We start from the raw sequence: 20,189 nt of genomic DNA on the forward strand, positions 1-20,189 counted from the left end.
TTTATATATAATAATTTATTTTGTTAAAAAGAATTTAGTTCAATTTAATTAATATTTTTAAATTCTCCTACAGTTTTTCTGTGTTCAATGCTAGCAATAAGCATATATATTAGCAATAACAACAACAACAAGCAACCACAGCCCAGTGCCAAATGAGAAACCAACGAAATTATTATTTAAATCATCGCATTAAAAATAACTTGTGAAAAAATAAATGGAAATAAAAAATAATAATGTGCTCAAATGAAATCAAAAATTCGAAAAAGTAGCAACAACAAGAAATTTCAAAAGTAAAAATACTGTGCTAGAAAGTGTGTGAACGACAAAGTCTATATATCTGCATACTATATATACATGAGTATATATAAACATACTTGAAATTTGACAAAAATAACGCGATTTTGTGGTGGTGCCGGCTAAAGCAGCACGAAAAGCGCAACGAAAAAAGGCAACAACAAAAAGCTGCCCAGTGGAGAACTGCAAATGAGCGCGCATTTCGCGAACACAGTGTATGGAAAATCAGAATTAACCATAAAATTCACACACATATATGAATGTGTGTGTGTGAGTGTAAAAATAAATTTATTCGCAATTCAAAAAGCAACGAACGACGCGCTTGCATAAATACATAATCAACACACATATACATACAAACGCATATAAAAATTATATTTTTGAATAAATATATATATATATACATATACGTGTATATATGTATGCATAAAATTACAGTGCAACACACCTTGCAGAAATTACAAGTGCAAACCACGTGTAAATAAATTTTATAAAATTATCGAATGACATAAAAGTCCGGTAAACTCAAACTTTTTTGTTGCCCTGTGTATGCGTGTGTGTGTGTGTGTGAAAACGGGTATCACCAGGCGTGCTGGTGTATGTATGCTGCATTTCAACAAAGTGACCCAAACGTGACGTCAAATAATTTATCACAAGCAATCGCATAATGGAGGAGAAAAAGGAGGAGAAGAAGCACAGAAAACGCAATGGCAAGCCTCGCCGCGTTAGACACCATCCCTGGGACGAAGGTATGCATGACCACTGCACGTTGGCGTATACTTAACGCCGAAACAGATTTGATTACGCATACGCAAAGGTGTACATAGTACACACAGCTGCAATGAGAGTATTAAAAGATAAGATTTACTATTATTTTTATTGGTTTTTAATTCTTTAATTAAATATTTTTAATATTTGAGTATTGGAAATTTTTTTTTTATTTTTTCAAAAAAAAAAAAAAAACTTGAAGAATGACATACTTTTTGCCATAGAAGTGCAAAAGATAGGATTATAATTTTATAATTACATCCTAGAATGAGGGATCACATAAATTTCTACCACTGCAACAACTTTTAGTGAAAATTAAAGAGGTTTTATAGCTGTTTCGCGAAATGGTTTGCATTTTCTCAGGAATACGTTTCCAAGACACGTCGAACTGTAGCTTTGTTACCTTAAAAGTATGCCCAAAGGAAGTCAAATGAAATTTTGTTTTTTTGGTACATCAATATTGGATCAATATTATGTTATCGTCTGAAAAAAATCTAATGTGTTAGGGTTACAAATGTTAATATATGAGAAAAATGCTGTTTAAAGACGTTCTCGCCACTTTACACTTTGCTAAGGAGTATTGAAGTAAGGCCAGGCGTTATGAGCTCTGAATTCGCTGGGTAGTACCCCTGGACCTATTTGTTAAACCATTCAGCTATACATTTCTGCATATTGGATCGTGCGAAAATCATATACAATTTTTATAATATCTTAATATCATATCAAGACATCGACATTTCTTTTATGGAATGTACATATGGGCATTTGAGAATATTCCCAGAAAATTTGGTTGGTTGGTAAATAGTTTCTGAGATGTGAGCGCATTTGTTAGATAAGATCTTTGAAAATAATTTCAATTTTAAAGAACATAATCACACGTCACCTGCTCGAAGCGGAACTGCCTCCTAGGAGCATCAAGAGGTCATTACTCAACTACGCCGATTACATAACGACTTCGGACGCAACTAGTTTCCGACAAACACTGACCGCCATTCACAGTGGAGCTATTTACACCGTCATCGACTCCCTCTCAATGAATGGCGTACTTGAAGTCAAATAACCACCCATTGTAGACGAAGATCTCAAGTTGCCGCGAGAAACGAGAGTGACCCTTGCGCAGCTTCGTTCGGGATACTGTAGCAGTTTAAACTCCTATTTATCCAGAATAGACCCTGACATATCAAATATATGTCCAGCGTGCAATGAGTCCTCACTGGCCACTTCCTTGCATGCCCTACTAAACCCTACTTATCCGTTATCCGACATCCACTACTTTTGGTCTGACCTCGTCAAAACAGGACGTTTCCTTTGGATGACATCGATAACAACTTATCTAATCCAACAACAACAACAGCCAGTTGGGCATAAGTAACATCAATCTATGCAGATATGCAGAGAAGTAGACATGAGAGACTCGCTGAAATACCTTCTATGCCTTTGTCCAGCATCAACTAGAATTCGTATTAAACTCGCAGTTCGAGGGACTAGATGAATTATCACAATTAGATATCAAGTCGCTCTTAAAGTTCGCAAAATTAACGAATACTTCAGCTCAAATAAAACTTAAATCAATCTGGCATTGTGGCGTGACCAGCCGGTATCAACGAATTATTTATAATTAATTATAAACTTAACCTAAACCACTCTGAAGTGTAAATTTTTTTGACAACAAATGACTTTTCTTTTGGGCAACCGTCTTTTTGTCTAAAAATCAAAACTTGGACTAGCCCTTCGATCACTACTTGATGCAAATAAGAATAAAAATAATTTTGTTTTGTTTTTTGAAAAATTATAAACAGAAAATGTACTTCACCACTGCGCTAATTTTTCTGTTTTTCTCCTGGAGATTAGTTACGGGATCAAGAGAATCCAAATATTTTCAAAACGAATCACCGATACAGCACTTTAAATTATGTAAATGCACATTATTTTTAATTTTATATAAAATGAATTCAAAAGAGTCAAGAAAAACTTGTTTATTCTCACTTACCACTTTAAAGCTATTGTCAAGATTACACTTTTAATCAGATTTGACACAAAGCAAATTTGAAGTTCTGTCGAATATAAAAGAAAGTGTTTTTTCATAAGTATTTAAAGAATAAAATAGATTCTAAATAAAACTGAATATTACACAAAACAGAAATAGTTGAAGTGTTTAACGACATCAGGCACAAAAACTTTTGTGTAACATAATTTTTTGGTTATTTTAGGTTAGCATGTCCAAAAAGTTTAGGTTAGTGCAAAAGTTTCTAGTACTAAAAAAAATATTTGTGTTTATAGTTTTATTAATATATTAATTTTATTTTAAATGCAATATCCAGTATAAAAATAAACCGACAAATCAAATTACTCATAAGCACCAATGAGCCTCTCACTCATGTCATTACTCTCTGTACTTGCTGATAAAGACAGACAAATTGAGGTTATGCGTATTTATTACTACACTTTTTTCACATTTATAAACACAACTAAAGATTTAATATATATTTGACCAAAAATATAATGGCCAGCAAGATAATTTAGCTAAGCAAAGTTCAAAACAACTTAGTTTTTGCCGATTCTCAGAATTTGATTCGATTCGATTTGGTTCAGCATAGAAGTGGATTACGTTCAGTTGTAATTACAAATGATTAAATACATAGTATCAATTCAGTACGCTGCAGTTAAAGTCGTAAATATTTATGTACATATACATATGGATGAATGTATACCGTATGTAAATAACTTTGTAATAAGTAACTTAAGCAAAAGCTCATAGATAATGACAGCCTGTTTAAGATACCAGACTTGTAAAAAAAATTTATCATTTCGTTTGTTCATTTAACGGCATTAAATATATGTATGCTAGTGTACATATGTATCCACACTGCCATGTACATATAATCGCTTGTGACCGGCAGCGACACCAAGAAGACAAACTTGAAGTGCTAAGAATGCATTTACTACGAGCAGATAAATATAGGTGCTTCTATGTATGTATATATTTTTAGCAAATTGATTGTTTTCCTTTTTATCTTCTTGTTTAATTAAAAAGCAAGCAAAAAGTTGAATGTTTGCTTTTTTATGCACGCAGACTGTGAATAGAGACACAAATCTATAAATATACAAATGTGCATATATTCAATTTATTTATAATTGCATCTATAGATACTAGGGTGGCTCTAAATAGCTTGAGGAAACAAATGAGCAAGGCGTTGAAAATAATCTACATATATATATATATATATATATTTGAATAAAGTGCAACAAACTCAGTAACTAATAGTCAAAACTTAAAATAGAAACAAAAATTTATAATGAAAATATATATACGTACATATATATGTACATACATATATATTCGGACCGGAGTGGCAAATATATTTTTATAAAATTATTTATTATAGGCTTCAAAACTGGCTACTGAGCGCCTAGGTGGTCTTCAATGCTTCGAGCGAACAACGTTGTCAAGCATCCCTTTTGTGACCTATACTGGGTGTCGTTTTTGCAAAACCTTCAGATCATTTTTTATGAGTGTAGCATTGACACGCTTCATACCCAAAACATTAAATAAAATGTGTTGAGTCGATCCATAAGAGATGTTGAGAAGCTCTGCCTTCTACCTTCATGAATGGTTTGTGGCACTCAAATAGTTCTGTTCATAAATATAAAAATATGTCAAAAATCACGAGACAGACTTTTCTTGTCGTAAACAAACAGCTGTCAAACACAAACAAATTGACAAACATGGCACGAACGAAAGGTAAAAATGGTGTATAAACATATTTTTGATATGGACCAGTCCGGATCAAATTTGATCACATAGGATAATTTCAAAAAAGTAGGCAGTACAATTAGTTTCAGTTTAGTTCTGTTCTATACTTCTAATTGATTTGAAAAGTAAAAACCAAATCGTGAAATTTAGAACAAACCTAATAGTCAAACGCTAGAAGTTATAAAGTGGGCCTTAATAATTTGATGCTCCTTCCAAATATAGATTTGCTCTGATTAACGCTGTTAACATTCCAAGCGGTTTGCAACATGCGAAAATCAATGACAATAAGTTGTCAATGATGCGGCCTTCTCTGGTTGAAAATTTGGAGATATTTAAGTTCACTAACTACCGATTTTGGAACGGCGGGAACTTTAGCAGCTATAATGCTGGAATAATGGCATGATTTTCCCGCCTTTTCTACAATTAGTTCTCATTCTAGTTTCTTCTAGTATTGGGTTGATCCGACGTCAAGCTTACTCCATTTCATTTTAATATCTGATTACTGATTTTTCAAAGACTAAAGTACTAAAAATAAACATGCCTATTATAGTACCCCAACTACTTTATATCTACTTTATCATATAAGAGTATTATTGAAATTTTCTGATCCGACAGCTCGTCGACATAAGACCCAGTGTATATGCCAAGAGTTTGCTCATGATAATATTGTCTTCTGTCTATAGAGGCACTTGAACAGTAAAGCCAAAAACTTAAGGCACACCCTAATACATAAAACGTACATTCATGTCTTCATGTATCCCTGTACGTGACCGGCTTATTATCTAAAAGGTGATTATTTTTGCTGTTGGATACAAATTTTTTTTCTTTTTATTTTTGCTTTTCGTTTTATTTTGTTTTTGTGCTCAACAAAAGCTCATAACATAAACAATAGAACCGCTTGAACATTGTACTTAAACTACAATATGTTTATGGTGAGAAAGGCGACACAAACGCTCGCAATGTGCGGCGAAGTGTCATGCACTTTGTTGCATGAGTTAATTCATCATATTTGCACTCAATAATATGAAAAACCGCATATCGTTAGTAAATAGCAAAAAAAAAAAAAAAAATTGAGCCATAATATCCATATCCGCAACTATTGTGGTAGATAAAATAAAGTTGCTATTAAAAAAAAGTCAAATTGAAATTTAAGTGGGCTTAACTTAGCCACCGTTAAACCTAATGTGCTGCAATTGCGTATTTAGCTAGGAATTAGCGACTTAGTTGCAAGAGATTTCTGGATGTTAGGTAACAAGTGAATATACTAGACAGAGCTGACCGATTTATACGCGTATATATTTCAGATATTGGTTGTCAAAAAAGTCTTGAGACTCATGCCCAGCTCTTGACCGATTCTACGGCTGTTACTATGCCGGTCTCTTTCGACCAATCCAGCGATTTTATCGCAATTTTCGACGACAGACCTTCCCGGGCGTGGCGCATCTTTGACCACCTCTACACGAGAACGAAAACATTGAAACCATCTTTGTGCGGTGGAAATGGAAACTGTATTGGGTCCATAAACTGCACAAATTTTATTGGCGAATTGAGATGCATTTTTGCCTTTATCGTAGTAGTACTGTAAAATATGCCGTATTTTCCCTTTATTTTACTCCATGTGTGCGACGCTATAACTCACGAACGACTTAAAAGAAACGACGAAAATGAGCTTTCCAAAAAGGTATAGCATGACCCGATGCCACGAATGAAACTAGAACTACGCGCTCTCAGCGCCAACTAGCGAAAATACCGCAAGACTTTTTTGACAACCTAATATTATAGTAAATATTCAAGTATTGGAAAAATACTTTTTTTTTAACATTTATAATCAAACTTCAAAAAGGTGGCAACTCCTTTGGGTAAATATTTAATAATTTTACATAAGATTTCGTTAAATATCCCTAATTCCCTATGAATACACTTTTTTATATATTTTTTTTTTCAAATTCTTAAAAGGTGGCAGCTCCGTAGAACAAATATTTAATCATTTTAAATAAGATTTAAAATATCACTAATTTCTTATAAATACACTTTTTTTTAATTTTTTTCGAATTCCGAAAAGGTGGCTACTCCTTTGAATAAATAGTTTAACCTAAGATTTCGTTTAATATCACTAATTTCATATTAATAATTAATTTTTACTATTGACCTATTTTAAACTTTTGAAATATAAAAAAATAAGAAGAAGATTTATATACATGTAATACTAAGATTTAAATACATGTGGTAACTCAAAAAAAGCAATAAATTACCTAAAACAAATACCTTACAATTATTTTTAAGTTTTTTAGTATTTAAAAATTGAAATATTTTTGTATTAAAATTCGTGAAAATAACTTTTCTTAAAATTTTTCTTTTTTTCCAAATTTTGATATTATTTAGAAATATAATATATTAAAAGAAATGCTAGAATTAAATACACGTGCCAACCTCTACATCATATATTTATTAGTTTTTGAATTTGTGTACAGAAAACCGATATTTGCTTATTTCTAAAATACATTGCAAATATCGCAATTTTTTAACGGTAGTCGGTTTCAGTATAAAGCCAAAAACCATTCCCCGACCCATCAAATAACCGCACCATCAAAAACGGTTCAACAATACACATTACATTTGATCAACTTTGTGTCGATCACCATTAGTCTATCTGATGTTATTGCAATAAAACCGTTTTATCTGTTTTCGAATTGCTTAAGTTTGATTTCTAGTTTTGTTTACTTGTTAGCAATCGAAAGTAAATTAACCAAAAGCGGAAAGAATATGGCTGTTTTCAATCAACACGCGTTCCAATGTTCAAACAACGAGGAATTTCAAGTATTTTCTATACTATACTTCTAATATGCACATTCAATTAAGTTTGGGTTGAAATTTGCATTTTTAAATAAGTTTGAGTTCATGGAAGCAATTTTATGAAAAAAATTCGTATGGTTGTAGAAATTGTAAAAAAAAATATATTATTATTAATTACAATTCATTTTAAATTTCGGTGTTAGCAACACTACTTACTAACAGAAGCTAACCAAAAAAAAATAAATCTGAAATTCCGTTTAAAGGTCGACTCTTCGCTAACCTTAGACCTCCAGAAAATTGTAGCTGGAAAACCTTGCTGAGACTCAAGTGGTATCAACGCTTGGGCAGAACGATATAAACGCGGTTACCCTTAAAACCACATGTGTAGGTTGCCTTTATATCCCTAAATAAGATTTATACACGTTTACATGTGTTTGAACCAATTGTCGAAGCACTTTTGCCATTCAGATTGAGGTATATCCACAGCACGCATTCTGAACGCATCAACCGCCTCTTCAGTTGTCGAAAAACGTTGACCTTTTGGTTTATTTTTCACGAACGGTAATAAAGAGTTTTCCTGATTCATGGAAAGCCCACTACTCTTGAAACACTCATATAGTTCACAGCTGTTTACTTTGGGCTCATACGCATAAATACATGACGTCGTAGACGTGTTTCGAAGCACCGCTATCGTATTTTGTTAAGATTTCTTTCGACCAATCGAAACGAGACTTTTTTGAGCCTTTAGTCCCGCTAATACCATAATTGTCTCTATCTCACGATAGGCCACATGACGATTTTTTCGCACAGAATTAATAGTTTCCAGAACAGCAACTGATTTTGGACGACCTTCCCGGAATGCGTCTTAGAGTAGTCGTAGAGTACCACCATTCACCATATCCTCGATAAACACTGGTCTTTGATGGAGCTTCACCGTCAAAAATTGAATTATGTGCATCTATGCACTTTTTGATCAATCTACGTCGAAAGTTGAAACAAATGATCTCGGGAAAATGTTCGCGATTTTATTTCAGTTTGTGGTGGAGAATATTTTAAGTTACTGTAAAAACACAAATAGTAGCGCTCATATGTCAAAATGTTCTGATTATGCATACCATCAAAGATATCAAACTTTGTAAATTTCCAGTTTTCAACACTAGAGTTACCAAACCAAGAAATATAAAAGGCGACCTACGTTTACGTTCTTTTTAATCTCTTTTTATACTTCTTGTCATAGTGAAAATTTTGGAGATCTAGATCATAAAGTCATAAAATGCGAATATAATTTAAATTTCGGTCTCCACAGAGGCTATAACATTTTTCGTCATTTCCAACATTCAACAGAGAGTTGAAACAGAACATAGATTCATTACTATACATAGAGTCGTAGGTCAGCCAAAGCAAAATCAAAAATAACAGACGCTTTTCCAAGTACTTGAGTATTTCTAACCTAAGGAAGGATCTCATAATTCTAACAGTTTTTTTTTTATCAAATAATACCGAAAAAGACACTAATAAACACTGTAAAAATGTAAAACACAATTAAACAAGTAGAAAAAAATTGTGAACAATATAATGAGATAAAAAAAGTTCCACAAACGATATTTTTTTCTTCGAAAATCAAGCTTTTCGTGTTCCAACCGGCACTTGAATCACGTAATCGAATTAAATAGCAACAACCAACAGGGGCAATTTATTTAGCCTCAACAACAAGTGAGGCTTTTGCCGATTTGTAGTTAAAATCAAGCAGAATTTCTAAGCTTCTAAGCTTCCAATAACAAAAAAAAAAAAACAAATAACAGTAAATCACATGTTCAATTAGCGTCCATCAAATTGATCGATGGGCAAAGTAAATATGAGAATTAACAAAGAATTCAACTGTGCCAAGTAAGAAGATGCTACAGATAAGCAGCAAATGTAGACGCCAAAGAAAGCTATGAAATGTAAATTGCGAACAGTTTGTGCTAAAAGTGTTGCTCCATTTAAAGAATAAAAAAAAAAGATTGGGCTTATAAGAGGATTTATTTATTTATGCAATAAGAAAAGTTAAATACAGCGTTGTGAATATATATGTGTACACAAATTTGGAAGTATTTACAAAAACATAAAATATTATTTTGAATTTGTTGCAGAGTTAAGCGATGCGAGTGGGGTATGTGGCGCAACATTAACAAGATTTTTGGTTTGCATGGCACCAGTAATGGGTAAATTATACAGAAAAAAAACCGAGTCACATAAGTAAAAACTAAATTACTTAGTAATTTTGTAAGTTCAGTGTGTTCGTGTGCACAAATGTGGAACAAAATTCGTTTTAATGTTGTTCGAGTAAATTAAATGCTGTTGGCAACGTGTAGATACATTCATTAAAATACATTTGTCGACATACATACATATACTCATTTGTAATTGAAAATGTTTGTAGATACAAATTTACATGGACTTATATATGTAAATTTCACATTAGGGCGGATCAGTTGTATAATTAATTTTCACTTTACTACTTTTATATTTTTTTCTGTCATTGGGTTTGAAATTGAATTTTACCCTACTTCCAGAGATTAGTAGGAAATAATCACATATAATTCAAAAACAATATAATATATAAATTGTGTACAATAAATTTGACAGCATGTGGACAAATTAAAACTTGGAATTTAAGCATAGCCTCTATGGATGCTGGAAAATTTTTGAGAAGTCGCAGCTGACTTCACATTATTTCCAATGCTATTTTATTCGTAACCAAATCGAACGATATGGATGGGTGATATGTGTGCAAGAGCTGTTTGGCAGCTCGTTATGTACTTCTTTCTTGCCTGCAACTCGGCTAAATTCGGTTTTAGCGACTAACAGAGTTGCAGTCTTAATACATTTACTAATACATTTAACGGGGTTTTCAATAAGAGCGCTACAAAAGGGCATACTTGCACAAATCCAGACGCAAAAACCAGGTTTCGAAGTATTGATGAAGCCATTCAGCCCGAAATGAGCCTCATGGCTGAAGATGATATCTCGATGAAAATCCGGATTATTTTTAAGTTGTTGCTCAGCCCAATTGACGAACATACGACGATTCTGATGGGCAAGCGGCTTTAGTTCTTGCGTCAATTTGATCTTGTAAAGATGTAGGCCAAGATCTTTTCGCAAAATTCGCTACAACGACGTCATAGAGATGCCCAACGCTTGAAAACGACGTGAGAGAAACTAATTTGGGTCTTCCTTAATTGATGCTATTATGATTATGATGACCATAAATGGGAAATAGCGCTGTTAAAGTTGAGGCCACTGACTCCGAATTTCGGTAGTAAATTTTAATAATTTCGACTCGTTGTTGGATCTTTTATCTTTCCACGATGAAATCACAAGCCTTACTGAAGAGAAATGTCAAACGAGCGGGAAAAATATGGCGTCGTTTTTTGTTCCTACCGGTCTATTGAAAAACCCGTTACTTAGAGCATCCGCTAAACCCTCATACAGTTTACAAGCTCGCACACTCCTGATAAATACTTCACGACGCTAATCATTACTACTATCTTTGGTCTGCATTTTCACTTAAAAATGTGGCTCCATTACAACTTTTCTCTTAAGATTTTCATATACGCTTATATACATATTTATACTATACATGCATATACATCCATACGTGGTGAGCGTCATTGAGTTATGAGTTAAACGTGTGATAAGTAAATGCGCCAACACATAATTTCAAATTCATCATCAAAGTACATTTTAAACACATTTACGCCAAAACATATACACTTACAAGCTGATACATAATTACATAGAGCTATCAGCTATCTTAAATAGATGGTCATTACACATATGCAAACAGCCGAAATATGGTGAGCGATGAAAATTCGTCTGGCTTGTGTCCGCATTTATGAAAATGTGTCATCGAATATCACTCTCAGCACAGAAGCACACGCAAACAAATCTAACTTGTAGATAGACCCACATATAGCACCAAGATCATGTTGACGAGGTTCATGTGTGTATATTTACATACATTTATGTATGTATATATGTAGCTACATATTTTCGTCTTCGTTTGTCACTATATTGTGGGTGGGTGGATGCTTGGGTGATGATGTCGCTTGCTATCGCTGCTTATGTGGTATATAAGTATGTAAATTATAATGAGCAGTGTGAAAACTGATTGAAAGGTAACCTTCTTAACGCCGGAAAGAGAATTTATTTTTGTCGCAATTTTACGCTGATGTGTCTTCATATTCAAATATATAGATGAATGTGTCATATACTGTATGCATATATGTATTTTATGTGTTACTGAATGATTTAAAGGAGATCTTTCAAAATTTGGTTACAGATTAAATGTATTTTGTTACAAAGACATCTTTCTTTCAAAAGCTCTTTATTAAAAATTAATTTATTTTTGTAATTTAATCGCATAAACATTTTTAAAGTCGAAAATCTATACTATGTATCAAGTATCCTGGGGCTGGAGAAAGGTCTGGATCAATTTCATATAATATGTCATTGATTGAGAGTCTACCAAAATCACTATTTTATGAAGATTTATAGGCATATTGAATTTTATAGTGAATTAAAGATATAGTTACTTAATACTTCTCAACTCCTATATTTTAGGAATAGTCAGGCCGTTATAGCGCCATGATAACCCACTATTTGATGACTGAAATTGAAGCTCTAGATCTCGGCGACATTTGGTTCCAACAACCACCACCACTTCTTCCCACACATCGCACCAATCAAAGGATTTATTGACAGAACACTTCGCAGGGCAGATAATTTCACGTTTTGGGTCGGTCGATTGGCCTCCAAGATCGTGTGATATCACGCCTGTGGGAACATGTAAATTCTAAAGTCTATGTAGACAATTCCACTTCAATTCAGACTTTGCACTAAGACATCACGCGTGTCATTCGCCAGTTACCACACGAAATACTCGAACGAGCCAAAGAAAATTGGACTCAACGGATGAGCTATCTGAGACGTAGCCACGTCTACTCGAAGAGATAATCTTCAAAAAAAAAAAAAATGCCAAAGAATATTCTTTCGAATGATAATAAGCCCTTCCCATTCAATTTGAAGTCTCTTTGTTTTTTATTTAAAAGAGTAAGGACCTCGAAATGGATCACTCTTTATAATGGTGCCCCAATATGCTTCCAATGCTTCCAATGCTTCTTAAATTATCCGAGTAGTTGTTTTGGTAAGAGATATTATAACAGTAGATGATGTCAACATTTTCGAAATATCGATTTTAGATTAAGAAGAAAAAAGTATATCGTATATGACTAAGTTTCATTTAAAAAGGGATTAAAAGACAATATTCAGAAAGACTTTTGGGATTTTTTTGGGCTGGACCATAAGAGTTCTTGATATCTTCTTTTATCTCACCGATACCAGCACATTGATTTCAAAGCACTGTTTATTCAACTTTTTCGATGCTAAGGTCATAAACACAACTGAATGGGCGAGATTCATATGAGGCATGTTTTCAATGACTTCACCACATTTACTGAAAGCTGTGTGCCACTCAAGTACTTGTTTCGTGTTTATGTACTCGCCAACACACCTCTGCAACATTTTTACCGATTCGATAACCGCAATCCCATTGAAAGCACAAAATTTCAAGAAAATTCATTGTTAATTTTTTCTGTGGTAAAACCAAGCTTCACACATGAATAAACGAGGATTATACCAAGCTACGAAAGAATATAAAAAGGAGGGTTTCTACCAATCCACGAAAAAATCGGTTCGATTTTCGCTCTTAGATTATGTATATTGATCAGTCCGGTTCAGTTTTGATCACTTGCTTATCAGATTAAAATTTAATTTTTGCTATTATTATTAATAATATTTGGTGGCGGCACGTTTTCAGTTATTCCTTATTTCTATATTTCTCTCTTTCATTTTATTATTAAGAAATAACTAACAAGTATTACCAGTTCTAGTATGGCTATGCAGATCAAGACAATCATTGCGAATATTTAATGCGATTTATTATTGTTTTTGTTTTTAGAACGCTATAGAAACTAAAATAGTTGGCTGTGTTACTATTAGTTAGTTACTGACTACGAATTTGCAAGAATGTGCAATACTTAGTGGCAAAGTGATTTACATTCAAAGATCAAAATGCAACTTAATAGACCATTATTTATAACGGATAATTGTTTTGGAATACCCAACAACAAATATGAAGAAAAAGAGAACAACTAGAGTAATTTAAATGATGTTGGTCAAGGCGAGTGATTGGAATAAGTTCTCAAGTTGCAGCAATAAATGTTTTTCAATTGCAAGTGGCGAAAAGAACGGTTTTTTTTGTTGAGAAAAAAAATGAAAAACTAAAATATAGCAATATTAATATTAAAGAGCTGAAAAAAGAACAAGAAAAATTGTTAACTTCAGTTGCACCAAAGCAAGAATACGATTCACGTATAAAACGGTTTACGTACAAGAACTTGATTTTGAGAATTTTTTTTTATTGCATCCATAACATAGCATATGTGGTCCGATCTGAACAATTTTTTATAGAGATTATAGCGCTACTCTGGATAATAATTCATGCTAAATTTTGTGGGATTTTTGTTTAAAATAAAAAAGTTTTCGGCACAAGTATCTGTTTCGGATCACCAGTTTGTATGACAGCTATATGCTATACTGATCCGATATCGGCGGTTTCGACAAATGAGAAGCTTCTTCGGGAGAAAATAGAGTTTACAAGAAACTAAGGGCTTAGTTCACGTATATATATTTGACTGAATCGGCTCAAATCGTCTCGTTGATCATTTATAGGGTTTCCGACGTTCCGAATTATCGAACCTCTACAGAAAAATAATTGGCAAATTTTTTGTTTTGTTTATAAGCTGTATATATATATATATATATATATGGTATGTATATATATATATGGTATGTATATTTATATATATGTATGTATATTTATATCACACACTTCATTGATTAGTAATTCTTAGCCAAAAGCTCGCTTTAAACATTATTTCCTTCATCAAACACTTAGCACAATTGTTGCTTATGTCCGATCTATAGCATGTTGTTGTTATTGTATAACATTTATATTTAGTAAACTGCGTTGACGTTGTTGGCACAACAATTTAGTTTATTCATGTCATCGGCCAAAGATGAAATGAAATGAGTCGAAATGTGGGAGCAATACAAAAATTAAAGCAACAACAAAACAAACATAAAAGATGACACGAAAATTGGCACAAAAAAAAAATCAACAAGTGAAGAAAACAAAAAAGAACTTACATATATTTGACGTGCTTATACTGAAGCTTACAGCCCACAATGCAGAGAAACGATACAATAACGAGCGAACCAAATATTTTCATGCCACAAAATCTAAGCTATTCGCTCCCACAATCAAAAATAATATAYTATATATTTATTTATTTTTATTTGAAAGCTCAACATTCGCTCAACTTAACTAAGCTTTTACTGATAAGCATACTGTTGTTATTTAATTGTTTTCCTCTCATTAATTTGATGACCTGATCACGGGTAACAATTTTGCGTGCTGCTCTCTATAAGTATACATATGTATGTAAGTGGCTATATACGTTGATAAACAAGGATGAATCGTGCTTTGTAAGGGTTGTTAAGCCCCGAGCTAAATTTTATACATACGTGATGCTATCGACCTTGAAAAGCTCTTGTCAGAATTTGGAAAAGTTGATGCTTAATCGTGAGTGCAGGAGAATACGTGGGAATTAAGATTATCGAAAATCATGAGAGGAAAAACAACATTGTTTCTTTTTTAATTTTTTTATTCCTAACAATAACAAAAACTAAGTTTAAGAGCGGGCAATCATATATAGAGGAAAACAATGTTATGTCATCGGAAAGCTTCCGAATTTTCTTATCATGTTAGATCAGATGTTATATTATTTATAGAATACATAAGTAAGTTAAGAAAGTAATACAATACAATTCATAGCACATTAATTTACACTAGAGACCATTTACCAGCTTGTAGTCAGTTGTAAAAATATGATTAAACCAATATTTTTAAGAATAAAATTTTTTTGTGTCAGCGAATAGATTTAAATTAATCTTGAAGGCGTAAGGTTTTTATGAAAGAAACAATTTGATTACCGTGAAGTATATTGTTTCCGGTGCTTTATGCTACATATGTACGTGAATATACTACCATGAGCAAAAAACAGTAAGACTATATTCATAATCTTAGAATTCATAAATAATTCTTCAAAATCTATGTCGTCTCCCTGAAAGTAATCCCCCTTAGCCACAATGCACTTGTGCCAATGTTTTTTCCAATCCTCGAACCAGTTGTTAAAGCCAGTTTCCCCGGAGCGCTCATTTGAGTTTGCGGAATAGTCAGAACGGAGCTACGGAGCGTGGTTGCGGTCCAATATTGATTGAAAATTTGGCGAAAAACTCAAGAAAAGTCATAAGCAAAACACTCAAATATTATACCTAGATAACCTTGATTTTTGACCTGCTTCGATATGGTTTTTCGACTTCAGCTCACCTTTACCATGATATTCGGCAGATTGATTTACCTGTTTTCGGGTCGTAACCCTGGATCCAAGACTCATCGTTAGTAATTATACGTTTCATGACATCCTGTTAGTCGGAAAGCATTGCTTCACGGACGTTAGCACGTCGCTGTTTTTCGAAAAAATTTAGAGATTTTGGAACCAATAGTGCTTTAACTTTTTTTAGGCCCAAATTATCTTTCAAAATGGTTCTTACTGATTCTTTCGATATTCCAACGATGCCAGTAAGATCTCTGACTGTTAGTCGCCAATTCTCCAGCACCGATTCCTGTATTTTATTGACGTGTTGATCATTAGTTAATGTTGATGATCGTCCTGGATTTGGTTCTTCGTCATCGCGTTCTCGACCTTCTTTGAATTATTTCCAGCAATCAAAAACACTTGCTCACAACAAACAATTATCACCGAAGGAATTTTCCAACATTCTGAAAATTGATTTCGCACACCAAATTTAATGGAACTTCAGGAAGACAAGCGTATAGTAAACACTAATGATTATTTTGATACGACATTTGGCACAGAAGTCACTGACAGTAATACCAACCTAGAAACAAATATTTAGACGAATGGGGTTTCGCACGAAATTTCAATTAAAAAATCTTACTATTTTTTGGTCATAGTAGTATTGAGGCTTGCGTTATCTATTAAAAACAATTGACGGGAAATAAAAAGGCATTCTACGGAGAAATTAGCATGCTGGTTCCCCAATTTGTGATATTACAAAGTGCAAAACAAGAATGTGATGATGGTACATTCGGTTTAAACTGATCAAGTGGAGTATAATATATGAAATCAATGACTTAATATATGATTTATAAAAGTCGATGACATTAGATCAAATTCCAATGGATGTTTGGTTAAGCAGACATTCAGAAATGAATTCATCTCGTCAGACTTATTATTTTGATATACATACACAACCCTATATCGATTTCCATTATTTTTACGTTCTGTGCAACATGTTACAAAATGAGCTGATATACCGAAAATATTTACTCCAAATATTTATGTAACTGGTAGCTACATACGTGCCTAAAGCACAAACAAGAAGTCAACGTTATATTAGATAGTATTGAGCGATACGAAGGCGTAAGTTTATATGTTGAGAATTTGGGAATTGTTCATTCATTTTCCACCGGAAAAAATTTTATATAATAAAGCAATTGTTGTTAAACAGAATGCCGGCGTAGTCAAGCTGGGTACCAAAAATAATATTTCTAAAATCAAAATTGAGCGTCACGCATAGAAAGAGAAAACCATCCAAGCACCTCGAAAACGTATAAGGTGTGTGCCAAATATTGTTATTATTTTGGAAACTGCATTCAAAACCCATTAAAACCGTACGAGTTAGAAAAAAATGAATTTCACTGCAGTACAACACACACATACATATACTTATAGTACTGCTTTTAAGGCATGTTTTTGCCCAAAATATGGTTGTTTGAACTCTCAAATAATTGCCAGATCATTGTGTGTTTGTTGATGGTTCTGGAGTTCAGCATGTGAGTAAATTTTTTCGAAAAACAACAGTGGTGGGAGTTTAGTCAAAAAGGTGTGATAATTGCATTTTCTGATATAACATTTTTTTTTCATTTAAAATAAAAATGTTAATATTAAATTATAGAAATAAATGTCTGAAAAAATTATTTTTTTTTTTATTGCAGAAACAAAAATGTTGCAATAACAACTACTTTTGATAAAAAAATTATAAAATTCATATTCAATATACGATCAAGAATAAAAATAATTAAAATAATAGTCATATTTCAATTTATTGATCATTTTTTATATCGGTAAAGGAACTTTTAAAACATAAACACATCACAAAATATCGATCACATACAATCGAAATATTTAAAAGCTATATTATGCAAATAGCAATCATATTTGATTAAATGTGAAAAATATATGAAAGTTAACTGATAAAAATATCGATTATTTTTTCGATAAAAATTCAAATCGCAAAATGTCGATGAACATGCTTAGCTACTAATTATATTATTAAAATAGCAATCATACAATATTTGATAAAAATGTTCAAATTAGATGAAATTAAAGTGATAAAATTATCGATTATTATTTTCGCCCAAAATTAAAATCACAAAATATCAATAAACATGTTCAACTACTAATGATATTATTAAAATAGCAATCATATTTAATAAAAATGTAAAAGAATAGATGAAATTTAACTTATAAAATTATGGATTATTATTTTCGATAAAAATCAAAATCAGAAAAATCGATCGATAAACATGAGCAACTACAAATGAGTTTAAAATAGCATCATATTTCATAAAAATGTTAAAGATTAGGTGAAATATAACTGATCAATTGATCGATTTATTTTCGATGAAACTTTAAATCACGAAATTTCGATAAACATATCAGCTAATAATGATATTAAAATAGCAACATATTTGACTAAAATTTAAAACTATTAGAAAATTAACCTTTAAAAATATCGATTATTTCTTTCGATAACAATTAAAATCAGAAAATATCGGTAAACTACTAACGATATTATTAAAATAATAATCATTTGTAATAAAAATGTGCAAATTAGATTAAATTTAACTGATAAAATGATCGATTATTATTTTCGAAAAATAGCAAAATAAAAAAATATCGATAAAATACGATCCTTTTATCGATCCTACGATATTTTTATCGAATCAAGTTATCCGATAACAAAGATTAGATCATAACTTTTTAAGAAAATAATCACAGTTGACTAGTTGTATTTATATTTACGTATATACGCATACATATGTAGATCACTAGTAGGATCATTTGGATGCCATAGAAGCCCTACTATATACATATTTACACATTAATATACCTACACACTACCACATACATACATACATACAAATGTATATATGTATAATCAGTATCATGAAACGCAAATTTATAAGATACAAATAAATTTAAATTATTTTTTTTTAATAACGAATCGCAGATTGTTGTATAAGAACAAGCACAAGAAATCGGCAATCGCGCAGCTCACCTTGGAAGGAAATCATGCATAACGGACATAGATATACATACATATGTATATAAAGGCACACATAACAAGCGCCAATATAGAAAATGTTAAATGTTGTTTGTACATATGTACATATGTATATATGAATATGTATGTATATGTATGCTGATATGTATGTAAGTGGGTAAAAGTCGAGTGCGCGGTGTGTGAAAATCAGCGACGCGCAGCTATCGAAACCGGTAAACCGGTAGCGGGCGACTGGGCAGTTGGGTGGCACCAAACTCGCATTCGTATAAGCATGTATGTTCATGTATGCACATGCGTTTCAAATGCACGAAACACTACAAGCACGCATTTGCATAGCGGGCCAATGTACGAATGTGCGAACGTAGGCAAAAAGAATCAGGCAAATGCCCAGCCAGCAATCAAAATAAAGAAACTAAAAAAAGAACAATTCAAAAAGAAAGAAATTTGAATGCCGTTTGACGCCAATTGATAATAAGTTTAATTTTTGTGGTTGTTTTTGCTGTTATTCTTACGATTTGCTTTTCAAAAATGTCACTATAAGCACACATGTACGTGTGTAGGTGTGTGTGCGTATTTGTACCTTACAAGTGTACTGCTGCAAATTGCTTCGAATAAGGCGGTCAGCGCGCTGTCAGCTGACGGCCGACTGACGTTATTAGCGGCGGCTTGACGATTTAGTTATGTACACAGTAGTTGAGCAGCGTCTTGGTAGTATTCAAAACGCGATTAAACGTAAAACATGTGAAGCCGTCAGTCGTCGCGTCGAAAGACAAATTGCTCAAATGAATATTTATACTTTTTATTTGTTGTTGTTGTTTGTTGTTTAAAATACATTACGTTAATTAGTTTCCATTAAGTTTTTTTATGTAATTTTATGTTTGCACTTTTATTTGTTTTGCTGATTATGTAAGAGCGCACAAAGAGCAGTTTGTGAGTGACCACGTGCAAATAAGCAAAATATTGGAAAAATTGTATATAAAGTATTTAAACAAAAAAAAACTTTGAAAACGAATTTTTGAAAAAAAAAAATAAAAACGAAAAA

At 32.4% G+C, this 20,189-nt stretch overlaps 1 protein-coding gene across 4 annotated transcripts in view; it reads left to right on the forward strand.

The window, feature by feature from the left end:
• Nucleotides 1-20,189, forward strand: part of LOC108976739 — a 53,382-nt gene that overhangs the window by 3,930 nt on the left and 29,263 nt on the right. For 3 of the 4 annotated variants that reach the window (XM_018946003.1, XM_018946002.1, XM_018946004.1), the window contains exons 2-3: nucleotides 74-1,043; nucleotides 9,742-9,813. In XM_018946003.1, the coding sequence (XP_018801548.1) occupies nucleotides 962-1,043; nucleotides 9,742-9,813 (154 nt within the window). In that variant the 5' untranslated portion in view covers nucleotides 74-961. The remainder of the gene's footprint in view (nucleotides 1-73; nucleotides 1,044-9,741; nucleotides 9,814-20,189) is intronic. The other variant, XM_018946005.1, reaches the window with a different exon arrangement.

The sequence above is a fragment of the Bactrocera latifrons genome, unplaced genomic scaffold, assembly GCF_001853355.1.
Source record: "Bactrocera latifrons isolate USDA-ARS-PBARC rearing strain unplaced genomic scaffold, ASM185335v1 scaffold_8, whole genome shotgun sequence".
Taxonomy (NCBI): Eukaryota; Metazoa; Arthropoda; class Insecta; order Diptera; family Tephritidae; genus Bactrocera; species Bactrocera latifrons.